The sequence below is a fragment of the Macrosteles quadrilineatus genome, unplaced genomic scaffold (assembly GCF_028750875.1).
Source record: "Macrosteles quadrilineatus isolate MER2022 unplaced genomic scaffold, UCM_ALF_1.0 Scaffold_2__2_contigs__length_208266976, whole genome shotgun sequence".
NCBI classification, from domain to species: Eukaryota; Metazoa; Arthropoda; class Insecta; order Hemiptera; family Cicadellidae; genus Macrosteles; species Macrosteles quadrilineatus.
This window is the reverse complement of record NW_026542595.1, coordinates 84,214,985-84,233,317: the sequence shown is the minus strand read 5'-3', so window position 1 is coordinate 84,233,317 and position 18,333 is coordinate 84,214,985. Positions and strand designations below refer to the sequence as shown.

The following is an 18,333-nucleotide window of genomic DNA, read 5'->3' as shown; positions in this document are numbered from 1 at the left end:
ATAATGGTTTTTAAATGTTTTTAATGGAAAACTAACTAGTTTCAAGATTTTCTATTTTTTATAGTTATTTGTTAGTATATTATTGTTAATAATGTAATAAATAAATAAATTCATACAAATAGATATGAACATTTTATTTATATATACATATTATACATATATCTATCTGTGTAAGTTATTTCACAATACAGAAAACAAGCTTCAGTTTGATTAATGTGAAAACTGTCATATATTGGAGATTTAACTTAAAGGCAGTGTTCAGGCTATTGTCCATGTCTGAAGTGGTTGATTATTTCCTGCAACATTACATTCCTGTCTCTGTCAAATTGTTCCACATTCACATTCTGTTTTTCTACGTCGTCTTCGACTTCGTTCTCATTTTCAACCACTTCAATCAAACCAGCACGCTGTGCGTAGTTGTATATGACCACACAACACTTGAACATTTCACATGCAAAAACAGGTTGCACTCGCAGGCGAACAAGGAAACTTCTCCTTTAGCATGCCAAGGGAGTTTTTCACAATACGTCTTGTACTCTTGTGTTTTCGTTTGTATCTTACAACAGCCGGATCTTCGAGGTTTACTCCGGTAGGCGTCATCAGCCAGTCAAGCAGGGGATACCCGGAGTCTTCTAGCAGTACACCTCCTTCAATAGGGCGCCAACCACCCTCCATTCTATGATAGAGCGTGCTATTCCTTAGGACTCTGGCGCTTACATAGAAGAAAGTATAGTCTGGCCCACAAACCACCATGCAATTGGTGGAGTGGTTATTCTTACGGTCAACATACTGTTGTTCATTTAAAACCGGGGCGTCCATATTAATCAATGTCCCATCGATGCAACCAATTACAAGTGGCATTTCTGCAATTGCATGGAACCCTTTAACAACTTTTACAATGTCGTAAGGCCAATCAACCACCCTCGGAAAGAGAGTGTTGTTAACTGTTCTAACAAAGCTATGGACGGCACGACATACAGTCGATTTATGCACACCGTGCATGTCACTGAGGCCATGGTATTGGCTCCCATTGCCCATCCAATGTAAGCCAATACATACAACTTGTTTTGATGTTAGTGCATGGTTCCGTGCTGTTTCACTTTCGAGGTTAGGACATATTATTTCTAACATCTCTTCTAGTTTTTGGGGTGGCATTCGAAATCTTTCGTTAATTTTAAAAGCACTTTCAAAATTGAAATTCTTTCTCACCTTGAAGGTCCTTCTTCGGCGTTGTGGAGGCTCTTCATAGGAAGAATCATCACTATTCCACATTTTTGTCTTAAAAAGAATAAATTGTACAATAGCAACAAAGGTTTACAAGCCTAAGAAGCTAGGTAAACAAATCTTACATTCCTACAGGTAAATGTAAAACTGTAATAATTTTATTCTAAATACAAGTTTATACACCTGTAAAATTGTAAAAAAATGCCTGTAAATTTGAGTTTTTGAGTAGTTGTTACAAGTCTGTATCTTGTAGTTCATGCAACACCTGTAATTACATTTTGAAGAATTCTTCAGAAATTTGCCTGTAAACTTGTAAAATTGTAAAATTGTAGTTTTATGCAATAGGCCCCTGGTAGTTAGACCAATTCCTTAATATCAGGGCAAAAAATGTGGTTAAGATCACACTATAAACTGTATAGGTCCCTTAGTTTCTATTAGCTGTATGTCCTTTAATTAACAGCTGTGTCTAAGGAACATGTCGGTCTTAGTCACTATTAAGACTACAAGATCGTGCTAGATCGTGCCACTCAACCTACACTCATCTCCATTCATACTTGGTTTAAAATACCTACTTTGTATGGTTGCCATTTCAATGAAACGTATAAAAAGTATTAAAATATTAATCTCTTATACACCATGGGGAAATTAGTTTTTTACTTTTGGTTATTCATCAACAACTCGACCTTTGGCATCATTCGTATGATGTTACGAATATGTAATAGAGGATTTGTTAAATTCTATTTGTAATTATAATTTTACTCAAATCGCATCATTGTTCGAACTATAGGTTTAAAGCATTAATGTATATAGGCCTACCTAAGCACTCTGGACTATTGATGTAGGCCTACTTTAGAGTCCATCAACTGCTATAAAACTATTTTTGAGTCAAACTTTTGTCAGCTTAACCTATAAGCATTTTATTCACAATTCACACTGATTGTGGTTAAATAAAATAATATTTCATGTTATAAAAAAACCCTTTATACATTAATCTACTACACATTTAATAACTATAATTTCCATTGTTTCTCAGAGTAAACGGGGACAGTGAGTTAAATGCATCAAGATAATAACTAATTTATATCTGATAATTATGTGCATAGTCCATTGTCGGGTTTGTACGTGTCAACGTATGCAATGCATCATGTCACTTACAATACGACAAAGGAAGATAATTATTTGGCAATTGATAGTTGTTTGATTATTTACAGTTTTTCTTTCTTTTTAAAATTCAGGTTTTGCATTCTTATAATTGGTTTCACTTTGAACCTTAGCTTCTTTTTTAGTTACGAAATGAGTTGATAATGATTAACTATGGAGATTAACTTATGGAGATTTCATAGCTCAAAACATTGTAAAAGTCAAATACTACATTTCAAACGTTTGTCCCCCGATTTTAAGCTGATTTGAAGTAGACGTCTTCATGTATAAATGACGTGGGTTAAAGTGAGGCGTGATTTTTCTGATAAATATGTACAGCCACATACATGTGTAACCAAGCGGAAATAAGAGTTACGTCGTAAATAAAATAATGATAGTTTTATAATGAGACATGTCAGTCGTGTTTTGAAAGGTAGAAACTAACACTGGATATTCTTCATAAGTATACACATTATATGTTTGTGACGGTGTCTTGGTAAAGTATATAATCGTATAAAAAACGTGTATCGTGAAAACACACATGTGTTATTTACTTACTGATATTTTGATTGATGTATTGATATAGCTGCCAGTTGGATTGGTTTTACACTGACGCAATGTCTATTTCAGAATATGTTTTCAAAATCCTTGAATATTATTTATTTAGTTTTCGTCATTAAGTTAACTCAGCTTTGGGCTAAACAGTGTTTGTAAATAAATGTTTGTAAATCACACTTATAAATATTATTTGAAACTAAATAGTTCTATAAAGAGGAATCCACTGCAATCCTTATGATTTGTAACATAGGTATGTATATTAAATGAGACTATTGTTGATACTTTGTTTTTGTGTACATATTAAGAAGTTGAGAAATACTTTTCAAATTAAAGACTTTGAATATATTTAATTTATCTAGTAATGAACGTAATTTTGTATTCTTAACAGAGATAATACAACATTGGAATTTTATTATTGCTTTGAACCAACTCAAGAAAAATACAGAACCGTCCGGATAAAAGCCGTTTACACATAACCTAAGTGTGGCGATATTTTGACGAGTGATGAATGAACTATTCAAGTAACGCTTGTTAAATAAATTAATAAATAATAAATTTAATTCAAAATATAATCTCACAAATGGACAAGCATAATTTCAAGACTTTTAAGTTAAAAATTACGCAGAGCTTTTACACGCAGCTTGAACTAGCATGTAGGAACGGATCTGTAAGTTTAATTAGGCATAATAGGCTGGGAAGAAGATATGAGAGGTAATTAAGGCCATTAAGCTAATTAAACTAATTTTATTTCAAGTTTTTTCTTAGCTTCCCCGTTTGCACATTGACACAAACGATTTAAAAGTAATTTTAAGTTGAAAATATCTCTTATAAAACATTACTTATTCAAAGTAAATATTTATAAGTACATCAAATAAATATTTTTCCAATCTTAAAGTGTCAATTGTTTTACACTTATTCCACTATTCCTATTGCACTTACATTCCAGCTCAGAACAGCCCTATGAATTAAAAATGCTATATTGATTCATAGTGAATCGGTCATATAGTCTACACTAAATGTTTTTTTTCTATATAAATAAATAACAAAACGTTTTTTATCCAGATCAGGCATATCCTTTTCAAACGAAAATTGAGCCAAAGCTGTCAATCAATCTGCTGGTATGAGAGGAGTAAGAAATTAATTTCCATAAATGTTTGCAGCATTATTGACCAGAAAGACATTGAAAGTCACCTTAAAATGGTTAAAAAAATGGTTAAAAAAATAATGTGTACATTTTATTGTATTGTTTTGAAACAACATGATCGTGATTCGACGCAGATATTTAAACTGCAGGAATTATTATCTTATCATAGCATCAAGGTTTTATTATTGCATCTCTTACATTAAACACGCTACTATAATGTGTTATATGTTAACAATGTATTAAACGTGTGTTTTCATATCGAGATAGCTGATAAGACAAACAACATGGGTGACAACGTATTGGTAGACGAGACGTTAGACGATGTAAAAATGTTTTTAAGAGATTGTCCAGAATACAGAGAAGCTGCGCTACTTGATGCGGACCACGACTGGGTTATTCTGTTACAATACAACTTGCTGCTACAAATGATGGGTGTAGTTTTGGAAATCATAACCTTTCGATTACGTGAATTCGTATCTAAGTCAAAAGCTACGTTTCTCGAAAGTAATATAAGAATACATATTTTAATTACTAACTAACCTAAATTAATGACTAGAAAACTAATCATGCATTTATTACAAAATCAGTTAAAAAATATATTGAAATATAAACGTACCAAATTATTTTTCTTGTTGTTATAACATAAACAGAGAAATGATGAAACACTTCAGATTTTTATACAATTAGGAGTAAAGTGAGTTGTAGCTCTGTTTTTGTTTACACAAGGATAATATAATACACTCACAGTCTATGCTATAAGGTCGATATTCACAGCACGACGATGCAGCAACGCTTTGCAGTACAATAAATACACGATTTATCGAGTGAAACTAGCCGTATGTTTCCTTCGACCTCAAGATTTACTATACGGTCACCGGATTTGTGCGGAGTAAATATGCTTGTTGCGTGTAACGTAAGTTTGTTGGCACGTACGATGCAGAGTTACAAATGGGTTATATTTTCTTATCATTTATGAACTATAAAGAACATACTTAAGTCCATAAACTTGAATATCATTTGAAAATGGACGTTTATAGCGACAGAGAGAAAGAATTAAGCCACTGCGTAGTGGTATTAGAATTTTAGAATTTAAAAACATTAAGATTGGTAGTCTATGGTAGATTGACAGTATGGTAGATCTACTCTATGGTTTAAGTATGGTAGTCTCATTTTTTTAAGCACACGTATTTAACTAGTCTGTAAATTAGAGTATTTTTTTATTGTTAGAAAATAAAGTCCCAGCTAAACTTATTCTACTTACAAATGGGATTATCATATGGTCCAAATATGCTATTATTGTTTTGTTTTCAAATTATACGCTTTTGTGTAAGATTTTATCCACATAGCTTCACTAGTCTGAGCCATATTTATTGACCCGAGGGCGGGAGATAAATTAGGTGTTTACCCCTGAAGAAAATGGGCTGTTTTTTGGGTCTGCGAAACGTCGGACTTGAATCCCTGGATGGTTGCGTGTGGTGTGATGCGTGTTCGTGTAAGTAATATGTAAAAGATGAGCCCTGGATGTAATCAGACAATAACAAATGAGAGGGGATCCCACCAAACGATCCAAATAAATATTATTACTCATACAATTTTAAATTTATATGTGATGCGTTCTAATTCAGACAAAATATTGTCACATTCCTTAACCTTTTTTTACGTTTCGTCGTGTTCTAATTTAATGTATTGAAAAAACCATAAATACCTAAAAACTATTCAAACGCGTTCATATTTAAAATGAAATTAAAATGAAACTGATAAAAAATAAGTTGATTAAAATAAGTCTGCCTTTAAAAAGTGCCATTGACGATGGTATAAATGCTGTTGATGTGTTTAAATGTCAAGTTGTCATAGAACTGACTGTTGTATTTCGTCATTGTTCGGTTTTAAATTCATCAAAAACTATATAATAGACTGGACAAAATAACAAAGAGAAAGTTTAAAATTAAATTACTGATGTAATGGTTTTCAAGTAAAGTTATGTTTTAAAGGTTTTAATCACCGTATTGCATTCAATATGAGAAGAGATGTTTTTTCCTACTGTATGGGCTCCAGGAAATCCATGAGCGTGAACTTTCTAGGGTAAAATCCCGTCATGAAAAACGAAACAACGACGTTCTTTTAAAAGGCCATTTTATCTTTGACTATTGATTCAGTATACGATAGTCAATGATATATTATAGTAATTTTATATTGTTATAAAAGGAAATATTTATCAAGCCAAGTAGAAGAAGTGATCAAACAAGGAAAATAGCTGTTAGTCCCTCCAGAGCAGCTAATTCTACTCGTTGATTATTCATTCCCGTCTTGCAGTCGACTTCCGCAACTTCCAAACATGTTTAGATAAGACATTAGCGATTCAAGACAACTTTGTAAGAGTACTCCCTTTTCATATAAACCGTTTGAGCTCCGGAATGACGACTTAATCTAGTCCTATTGAAACTTTAATTTCATTTTAATTCAAAGCAATCGTGTTTTTTAAAATTTTTATTCGTGCAACTAAAAAAAAAACTTTTAACGTGTAATACTTATAATTTAAAGCGTGTATACAGTGTGTTAGAAAAGTACAGGAACGGTTTAATATAGTTTTAACAACTATACATTCTTCATAGGAAGATTCATCATTGGGTTTATATGTAAATCAGTATAAATTTGGACATCTCCGATACTCATAAAATCTACTAAGGGAACTGCGGTTTTTTGATCTCACAACCTCACAAGGAGTAAGTGGAAACATTTAAAAATAAAGCTTAGATTAACACCAAATTAAAGGTCTAAAATAGTAGAAAATGATGTCAAAAACCCGAGGAAACTGTAGTTTTTTTTATATCACAACGGGGGCGGCCCACGAGGATTAAGTGGAAAATCTTCAATTCAAGCATAGACATTAAAAATTATTTTTTTATATTTATAATCAGTTTAACAATTTATTATATTTATACAACGGTAACAAACATTTTAAACCATTACACCGATTAAAGTCTGTCTTAAACCACATTATAGCTTCAGTAAGTACTATTTGGTAAAATCTAAATAAATACACGTTTAATAATTATACAATTTGTTTCAAACAGTAATTTATATTCTGAACTAAAGAGTGAATTATACTGTTGGCATATAAAAAATATAGATACCTAAAAAAAAACAAAAAAAAACTTATATAACAGATGAGTGGAATACATCGAGAACTACTTCACCGCATCTCTTCTCTAACTTTTATTTACATTTCGTTGCTAACTTTGCCCATATCAGGCTTACGCGAGCAACGTATTTTGTATTCACCAGATTTATATGGGCATTATATCTTTCCCTTTCCAACCTAGTCAATACGAAGAATACAAATGCTTATATACAATAAAATAGCATTTAATTAATATAAATAATTCCTTATGATTCCCTCTTAGACTATCACCAATGTACGGAAACGAAGCAATAAGTTTGTACGCACAATTTCCTTATAGATCATGAATGTAATTAACAATACTGTAACTTTGAAAAACGTAGTCAAGATTCTGGCCAGTGGACTTAGTTTTTGAAGTATCTTTATGGACATAACAATTAATGCTGGACATCATTTCAATGATTTAGAAGTAAGCATGGTTGAAATAAGATATTTCTGAAAACGTACTACTGACTGGATTGGATCTTGTTTTAAAAACCACTTGTAGTCTTTATAGTTTAACTTAAAATTCATATTGACCTTATGCCATTTTTAAAATTTGTTGCACACAGTAAAGCAGGCTGATATTTCTAAACCATCAGCAGTATTTTTAAACTGAGATGTAATTGATGTCATCTGCGACATATTATCCGTAACCATTCTCCAATTGATAAGATAGAATATCAAGAAAGATACTGCAGGACAAAAGAAGCTTATAACACAAATATATCCCATCAAGTGCGTTTTTGTAGTGGGTTTACTAAAAATAAACTGTGTATTTTCAGTAACGTTCTTAATGCACGGTTGGATGGTCAAAAGAATCAACGGCGTATTTTATCTGTGTTTGCGATTGGATGGACAAAGGTTGAACAAATGGAAAGTTTAGTTTTAGTTTTAAGTGTTTTCTGTTTACTTAATAATCCTACCCAAAAGTATTGATATTTTTAAAAATATAAAAAACCATTTGAATAAAAATAAATTGAGTTTAATAGTTTGTTGTTGCTTAAAATAAGCCTTATTGAGGTTAATTGACAACTAGGAATAATGCAATATTTTTTTATGGATCTTTTTAGGCAAATAGCTTCGATTATAAATACAATGTGAAAGACTTTTACAACTTTATCTAGTGATTTGATCCTTGCAATTCAACGAGACAATAATGAAACTTTCGACGTACAGATATTGTCACGTTTCATTGAGTTTCGAACTGGTTAAAGTATAAAACGTAAAACATTAACGAGATTAAGCTTCTTTAATTAGTAAATAATGTTTGTAGGCCTATATACTAGTTCTATAAAATTACCGTAGCAGATATATTGAACAGATATTTTTATTTTTACTGGAACAGTAAATTTTAAATAAGCAGTTAATAAAAATACAATCGCATACAGATGCAAGACCAAAATTAAAGAATGGTATTGCGTATAACATTCTCCTACCCTCGAAGTTACATATAGCAAAAACTAAAAAAAATCACTGAAAAAATCTATCTACATAATTTTTTCTCATTAGATTTGTAGTTGTATTTTTGTTGTAAAAACCATTATGCATATATAGTTCATTAATAAAAAAATGTGTGAACGTATAAAATCAAGGGTTTTTTCAAGCCTCTAAAGTTAAGATTCTGGACAGTTTAAATGGCGATGATTCCCTAAGGAATTGGGGAAAAGATATTCATAACCCATACAATGCCGCATCGAGGAATATTTTCAATATTGAGGATAAGCGAAAACATGCCTTTAAAAGTATGTTCACATCACTGAAGCATGAGTTAGGTTTCATTTTTCCTCTAGAGTTTAGTTTATGATTTATTTCCATAAATAAAACTCAAAAGTTTTATTTAGTTTTTCTTTATTTAACTGTGCTAACTGATTATTTTGAAAACTACTCTAAGGATGTATATCATTATAATTTGAATTTAATTTGATTACTAATTATTTAGTACAGCTTATGAATTTATATCGAGTTTGACCTTTCGAATCCTCAGTGTAATCATGCCCTGGTGTTACCTTAATGGTATTTCTATTTTGTTAACTATTTAATTAGTATTAATGATATTTCTGACTTATAAACAAAACACATTATTAGATAAAAGTAATATTTAATTATGTCTAACCCCAATTTATTCAACTTATAACACCGCCTGTAGAGGAGCAGTGTTCAAGAATATAATTTCTTAATTTGTTACCAGAGTGGACAAATGAAGCCCAATATGGAAGTCCGATTTTATTTATCAAAATCTAACTTTTTATAGAAAGATGTAAGTGTTCTCAAATGCAACGATCTCGAAGCTTCAGTGTGTGAGAGTATCTGAACCACTTTCGGGATATCGCACAAACTTTCTAATAGCTCAGGAAACGGCTTCGTCTTTCACGCTAATGGTCTTTTAAAAGGCAGTTCTACTTTACTTAACCATATGTATGTTACTAAAATTGCGATTGGAACTGTGTAGAATTGCGGAGATGAGAATTTGATTGTTCCATAGAGTTAATAACTACTACATATCATAAGGTATACAAAGGTGCTTTTCACAAAGCACAACGTTTATGCTATTGTAAGAATGAATGAGGTAGCCGACATTTGAATTAAATTTAATTTAAACAAGAAAGTAGTAAACTTTACTTATTGCAAATGAAACGTTGTAAAGGGGTTAAAGGTTTATATAAGTCCAAAAGTGACATGTAATTCCGATCAAAGTTCCTTTGTAAAAGAGTGTTATAATTATAAAACTCATGTTCATATTTAAGCAATAAAAACTGCAGCTATTGAAATAGGACTTACTATTATGATAGGTGTCAATTCTATAAAAATAAGTTTTTACTTAAATACAAGTCAAATACCTCCTAATGTCAGAGTATGGCATACTTAAAGCGATCTGACGAATCTTACACCTTTGAACCAGTTTCAGGCAATAAAAACGAAGTACAAACTGTCTATAACCTAGCCTGCAGTGCAGCACAATCTTAACTTGTATTTATATCTCTTCTAACCTCCCCAACGTCTGTTGCAGTTTCACTTCTATAACAATACATATAGTACAATACAATACGTTCTTGTATAACGTATTTTCAAGAAAATACATATTGATTTGTGAAATAGAAAGGTTATATCGAAGGCATAAAAAAGAATAATTGTTATAAATAAATAACCAAACTAACTTTCTTATTTCATCAAGACTTTTTATGAATTTTGTCGCAGGTTTTACAGCTGAGTACATATATCTTAAGGTTAAATTTTAATAATGATTTTCCTTAATTAAGTTCCATTTCATTACTTAGTATAATGCAATAACTATGTCAGTACAGTATTTTGACCGTTATCAGATAGTCTCAGTGATTCAAATGCATACTGATAATAACTCATTAATCTCTGATAATTATATGTACAGTCCATTGTGTTTATACGTGACAGTGTATGCAATGTTTCATGTCACTGATACATGTGACAAAGGACAAGCGTTAAATTAACATTTAACTAATTATTGTAAATATTTTATTGCATGCTCAGGTTAACATCTTAGAAAGCTTAGTTTTGAATTCATTGTTGGGTGATACCTAAACAAAAAGTTAAATACTTATCGTTACAAGAAAAAAAACAATTGAAATGCTAAAATAAAAACGTAAAGGGATTTTTCGGTGGCGCAATATTTGATCCTTGAACGGGTTTTTAACAAAGAATTTATTTAGCAAATACAATAATATGTTTATAAATAGCCTTCCCTGTTGTACTATCCCTGTATAATAACAACCATCTTATTTATTCATCTTTTTGAAAATTTGCTTCACTAGCTTTTCTCCATTTTGGTGGTTTACCCTTGGTACCCTTGATTCTATTTTGCGCTTAAATGCATTAAATTGCAAACCTCTATAAGCAGTCAACATTGATAACAATATTATATTGATATTTGATTATCCCCATGAGGGTTTTCTTATCGAGGTTCGACTGTAAAGCACACAATATCTCTAAAGAAAGCCGGAAATGAAATACATTATCTGACACCTTGCTTCTCTAGAACAAAACTTTTGTAAACACAGGTTTGTAAACACACTTCAATATTTCTCTTAACAACAATATAAGGTAGTGTATATTTTTTTCATAAACACTATCGTTCATAAAAGTGTTGGTCATATCCTTTATATTAATAGGCAAGCATGTTTTTTGAAACCTCTTTTCTCAGCTTTTGTACAACGCAGGGAAAATCTACGCATACTATTAGAAAGATATTCGCCAGTAGATGTGCAGAATCCCTTTATCAATTAAATTAAGCTAACAAATAAGAACAAAATGAATTTATAATTTAAAATAATTAATATGGGCCTTATTTGTTGCCATGCTGGGGACGAAATGATAAAAATAAAATCAAAACAAATGGGAGCAATTATAATCAAATGTTTTATTTACATCGTGGGGTTAAAAAAAGAAAAATGTGCACAATATATTTTTTTGGTCGAGTTTTTGACAACGGGGCAACCTCTAGTTCAAATTAAAACACAGTAAGGTAAAATTATTCTTCGTAACGTAAAACTGGATGACAAATTTTGTTACTTTATGGAAAAATGTAAATCCTTTTTAAACATGAGATACAAAAACGATTTCCAGAGTTGTAAGTTTCCTCCCCACCCATAAATAGACTTCGAATGCCATGAATCTCAGTGAAGCAGTTTCGAAAAATTGCAACACGCCGTAAATATTCGTTGACGGAGATAAAGTTTGTGTAAAGTGCATCAACAAGAGATTGTTCTTGTGACCATGAATACATAGCGTGACCTAGCGTATTAGGTTTGTATATTATAATTTTGCATTGAATACACGAAAATATTAAAGACTACTACGGTATGGTACTGTAGATGTATTGTACCGCCTAATCCAAACACTTGTTAAGTAGTTACAATTTATAAATCTGGTTTGGAAGAATTAAACCTCCATGCAAAAATATATAAACATATATTTCACTTGCCAACAAATCACTCGCTGTTGCTTTCATTTATTTCAAACATCTGTATTATTTTTGTATAGTAATATTTTGATAAAACAAATGCCATTCTCGATTCCTCTAAAAACACGAAGGCATGCCTATGGTTTTTAATTTCTGTTTGCATTTGAACAACAACTCTGCCATTGGCATCTTCATATGATTTTATAATTTATTAGATTCCATTATTATTTTCCACCCCTCATTAATAATGCCCTTCATAGCCAAATGTGCTATAAGTAAAACTTTTTTCATAAAATAGATTAATCCAATAAAGTCTTGAGTGTTCTGGATTTTTAAGTGTGTGATGCATTAAGGTAATCGATGTCTTTTTCATGGTAGTTCTAGAAGTTTCAAACTTACAAGAGTTTTAAACTTACAATGAATGTCACATTGTTTTTGCATACTCATTTTATATTGTAATAATTGGCAGCCAATAACGTTATTTTCAACATGAACCATATTGTTTTTAATTCTAACTGTAATATTTTCTTTAGCCTTAGGTAATGTTATTGCAAGAATAAATATATCAACGATAAAAAAGGCATTTTTACAAGCTTTCATTAACGTGTTCACCATTTGTTTGTTCACTCGTCCTTTTTCATGAATGACATCTTTTAAATTGTAGTAATACGAAGTGATTTATTAAAAAAATAGAGGTATGCAGGAGCCGAAACATTAAAAGCCTTGAGGGAAGAAAATCAGCTACTCAAGTATCATGCTGTGCTTAATTGTAATGTAAACTATTAATAAAGGGTAATGAGAAGATGACAAGAATTTATACCTTTATTTTATGTTTGTTCTTCTCTCCTTTCCTTGGTTCAACCGTATTTATTTTAATTGTCTATGGTTCAACTAACTATTTATTCAATCTGCTTTAATTTTTAAACTGATTAAGTAGAATCATCTTAATTTGTTATAACATAGTATATTATTATGACTGGTGTTGTTTAAAAGACATAGCGATCGGTTTCAGTCTTCAAGAATCTTGTGAAATTAAATCGTAAATATTACTATTTCGTCCGTAAGTAAATCACGAGCATTCCAATATGAACAGATTCGGATGAAAACAAAATATGTGTAACAGCAAGCAGTATTCTATAACAGGTAGTCTTAAAATAAGCCCCAATGAAAGAAATCTTATGATTATAGGTTAATGACTGTACAATAAATTGTCTACACAGTTGCATGTGTCAAAATCTTGAAATAAAATGGGATCTTAAGTTTATCTTATAATTAAATTAACCTGTTTTTAGATTTAGATATTTTATAAACTTAGTAAAAGCTCACAAGATAAACTGAATAAAAATAAATATTTCCAAATTAATCAGAATATCAAGGACGGTTAGTCAGTTACTAAAATCCCTTGAGATAAAATAATGTTCTAACCTAAAGTTCTAACCGTATATTATAGTAGTTTACGAAACGATTGCGTTCGCTACTTTACCTACGATAGTTTTTTAATTACTAAAAATCACTACTCATTACTATGAGAGGTTATGTTTTCGTTTATAACCTCTCATTGCCACTGACGGTGATGCAATGAAACATTATACCAAACACTAATTGCTTCACTCAACAAGTTACCCGTGTTGTTATGAGTAAAACTATGATGTAAACAGTGCTGTTATGTGAAACTTTTCTATTCTAAGAACTGAACTGAAGCGGCTACTTTAAAAACCGATCGTAGGTAAAAAAGATTATTTCATCTATCACATGCACTTCCATTAATGTTTCTGCTAGAATTACAACCATTGAATAGAATGTATCCGATTTCTTATTTGTGTACCGTTGGTTATAGTAAATTACATGTTTCAAAAGTCGATAAATATTATTTTTTTACCTGCGTTGAAAAACGGATAAAAATAATTACATATAGATTTTACATTTACGATTGCGGATATTTTAACTTAAATTCCTAACCATACCGTCATTTTCTAAATTTGGTTACAATACAACACGTATTAAATTGATTTCCGTGGCTGAACCTTTTATCGGTGATTGCTATGACATTTTAGCCCCACAGTCACTTCATCAAAGTTATCGCTCGTTAGCTGAATGGTCAGCGCTAGTTTTATCTCAGTTTAAAAAAAAAATATGTTAATAGATAATCTCAATATAAACTGCTTACAGCACTCTGTTTTCTGTTGCAGCTCGTCAACTTAATATAGGACTATCCTAAACACGGGGATTGGGTCGTGGTCAATACTGTGTACAATTAACAACAGTTGGTTTACACTTTTAATGGATTTTTTCAAAAGCTGAAGACAAAAAGATATACTACATAAAGGCAATTACTGACAGTTACAGATGACAAATCATTTCGTAAACAAATGTCACTTGACCACCTATTTTTCGCTCTAATTATATACGTTATTATTTTAATTTAATAATTTTACAATAAAACAGAAACTTTGTTGAATTTCGTTTGCTAAAAAATATTTCCTCGAGATTAGTTATGTTTTCTTAGCGTAAACGCATAGTCACACAGAAAATATTTACAACGAAACTTTATTATACGCAACTGTTTTAATCTATACGATTCCTGAAATCGGAAATCCTTTACAGTAGGTAAAACTACATGTAATAACATTGCTAAAATATGTTGTACTAACAATATTTGTGTATAAAATTGTAACTCCAACACTTACACGCTGTAAGTTGAACCCCATTACACTGAAACCAATTTAAAATAATTGCTTCGAATACTTGACTAAAGTGTGCACAGATATATAAGAACAAATAAAAGAAAGAAATAAAGGAACAATTAGATTATATTATTAACATTACCTGCATATTTTAGGTTCTGAGGGAAAGGAAATTATTCAAATAACCCAGAAATATGTAAGAGGGGAATTGAAGTCTCCTTTGAAATCTTTACAAACAGTATTTGTTTAAGAGGAAACGAAGCATCGATGATAATGTCTCTTCATTTCCGGGTTTATTTGAGAAATATAAATTTAAAAACAGGCGTAGCGAAAATCAACCGATCGCGTACTCTATTGTATTTTGTGTTAGGTATTTTTTTCTTAAAGAATTGTTATACGAAACTCAGCAAATCTAGCTCATCAATTTCTTAGTCACGCGTCACAACAGTTGAAAAAATATGAGTAATAAAAATAAATTATAAATATGGTAATAATAGTTTACATTATTCCCAGGGTTGCCACTGTAATCATAGGAATGCAATTACATCGAAAATATGATAATTCGAACAATATTGAAAAGATGTAGCCTTTAAGGGAAAGGCATGTGATAAGTTGAAATCATCACAATATTTAATCTCCGCTTTATTCAAGCTATAATAATCGATTTCTTTAATATTCGAGAACTTAATAAGTTATTTAAATTTATAATTTAATATTGCCTAAGGTTAATTTTCCTCTGTGTTACAAATAGTATGGTAATAGTAAAATGATTGAAAATTGTAGAACAATCAGCAATAAAACAAACGTAGTATATTTTTATATTATTTTTGTTAAATTTAACTTACATTGATTTTTTTAAGAATTGTAGAACGTTAAAATAAATATGGTTAAAATAAGACAATAAGGTTGTCAATAAAGGATACCAATGACATTTTCAAGCTTATAGACTTCAGTTTTTTTTTTTTTGGGTTCGCTAACCAACCAAAACTACAACATCAAATTGGTGCATTCAACAGCTCAGGAAACTTTTCTCTGCCTTTGGTTACCCGTTCACGTTAGTCTCTGACAATGGCCCTAACTTCACATCATCTATTTTCAACCAATTTCTACAAGCTTGTGGCGTCACACACAAATTCTCTGCCCCCTATCACCCTGCAACCAACGGACAAGCAGAGCGATTTGTTCAGACTGTAAAGAAACAGTTAATAGCAATGGAGAATGATGGAGGAGATTTGCACTTCAAAATAAATCACATCCTAATGTCACTAAGGAATGCCACAAATGCTACAGGGTCCTCGGCATATGAACTTATGTTTGGGAGACGAATAAGGACAAGGCTGGATCTTATGAAGAAACCCCAAGATCACACAGAAATGCCCAACGGATGTACAACAATGAAAAGAGAGTTTCGGGTGGGGGACAGGGTTCAGGTGCGCAATTTCGGAAAAGACGGAAATTTGGAAACATAAGAAGGAGAGAAGGATTGGTGCATTATCAAATCGAGATGGACGATGGGCAGGTTTGGAGAAGGCACATTAACCATACATACACATTTACATACATTCGGCCGTGTAAATTTGAGGGGGAGGATTAATAAGGATTTGTCAACAGCATATGATTTCTTAACACACATGGCTTATGTTATTGTTTTTTAATGTTTATGTTTGTGTTTATATATTTTTCATTCAGTCAAAATGGTTGAATAAAATAGGTTGTACATTCTCTTTTATCATGTTTATTATATAATTTAAGGACTTGATAGCTATTGTGAGAGGTATTTTTGACACAGAGCGATTTCCTTAGTGACATTTCTTAATAACACAGAAATGTCACTAAGGAAATCGCTCTGTGTCAAAAGAATTAATAATTCGAAAACCTACCATATTATGATACGGAATTTTTAGCATAAATAGGCTAGTTTTATATACAGGGTGAGTCTTCTTAGCTGTCCTAAACAGATTACATACGAACGGCTTGACATACAGGGATGAAACAAAACTTTTCCCGACTAATTCATACCCAAGGAACAACGTAAAAATGTTTTTACCATTTTTAAAATACAGGGTGTTCAAGAAACTAGGGGTCATGGGTTCGAATCTCGCGGTTTTCAAATGTAAACATATGTCATGTTATGCACCATTTTAAAGCTCTAGACTAGACAAACAATTTAGTGAAAACAGAACTCATTTATCTTTGTCCGTTTCAAAATGGTGGTCATTTTTATAGAAAATATTGATACTTACTGAATACCCTGTATCTTGAAAACCACTAAACTTATTTTCGTTCTGTTTGAAAATTCTTAATCCTCGTAGGTTCAGCTTTAATTTGATATACGACAAGTCAACATTTTAAAAACTAAATATTTTTTCTATGATTTTAATTTTTTTTTAAAGTTGGTAGCCTTGTAAATGAAAATTTTCAAAAGGCAACATATGTAAAATTTTGTATAATTTTGAAGGTCTTGTAAAAACAAACAACTTTTAAATTTAAACCTACCGTCTATCTTTGGTCGTTTTTTAGTAATTAACCAAAAACTTCAATTGCCCATATAAAACCCATGTTAAACGTGCAGTACTGAAGATTAGTGGATGCATATACACTATTCCCATGGTACTGCGCGTTTAACATGGGTTTTATATGGGCAATTGAAGTTTTTGGTTAATTACTAGAAAACGACCAAAGATATACGGTAGGTTTAAATTTAAAAGTTGTTTGTTTTTACAAGACCTTCAAAATTATACACAATTTTACATATGTTGCCATTTGAAAATTTTCATTTACAAGGCTACCAACTTAAAAAAAAAATAATCATAGAAAAAATATTTAGTTTTTAAAATGTTGACTTGTCATATATCAAATTAAAGCTGAACCTACCAGGATTAAGGATTTTCAAACAGAACGAAAATAAGTTTAGTGGTTTTCAAGATACAGGGTATTCAGTAAGTATCAATATTTTCTTTAAAAATGGCCGCCATTTTGAAACGGACAAAGATAAATGAGTTCTGTTTTTACTAAATTGTTTGTCTAGTCTAGAGCTTTTAAATGGTGCATAACATGACATATGTTTACTTTTGAAAACTCCAAGATTCGAACCCATGACCCCTAGTTTCTTGAACACCCTGTATTTTAAAAATGGTAAAAAGATTTTAACGTTGTTCCTTGGGTATGAATTAGTCGGGAAAAGTTTTGTTTCAACTCTGTATGTCAAGCCGTTCGTATGTAATCTGTTTAGGACAGCTTAGAAGACTCACCATATAAGTTAAAATTTTTTGTCTATCAGACTTGGTAAATTATTGATAACTGTACTCACATTTATAATTATTCTTGGTAAAAGTGCAAAGGAAAGTCATTTATCAACACTGTGCAGGCTTAGAAGAGCTTAAAATGATAAAAAGTCTAAAATGTTGTTCTTGTAGTGCAATAACGCCTCTCTGTTATTACATGTATGGCAATGCTAGGGACATGATACATTGCGTACGCAGACACG

At 31.1% G+C, this 18,333-nt stretch overlaps 2 protein-coding genes across 2 annotated transcripts; one reads left to right on the top strand and one right to left on the bottom strand.

Annotated features, from left to right (window-relative positions):
• Positions 1 to 263: 263 nt before the first annotated feature.
• Positions 264 to 1,272, bottom strand: LOC128984517 (putative nuclease HARBI1). Its single transcript, XM_054403848.1, has 2 exons — positions 562 to 1,272; positions 264 to 437 (listed from the first exon to the last, which is right to left on the bottom strand). The coding sequence occupies exons 1-2, from the start codon at positions 1,270 to 1,272 to the stop codon at positions 264 to 266; spliced, it is 885 nt and encodes a 294-aa protein (XP_054259823.1).
• A 3,078-nt stretch (positions 1,273 to 4,350) lies between these two features.
• LOC128984516 (uncharacterized protein K02A2.6-like) lies at positions 4,351 to 16,315 on the top strand. Its single transcript, XM_054403847.1, has 2 exons — positions 4,351 to 4,500; positions 15,863 to 16,315. The coding sequence occupies exons 1-2, from the start codon at positions 4,351 to 4,353 to the stop codon at positions 16,313 to 16,315; spliced, it is 603 nt and encodes a 200-aa protein (XP_054259822.1).
• The last annotated feature ends 2,018 nt before the right edge of the window (positions 16,316 to 18,333 follow it).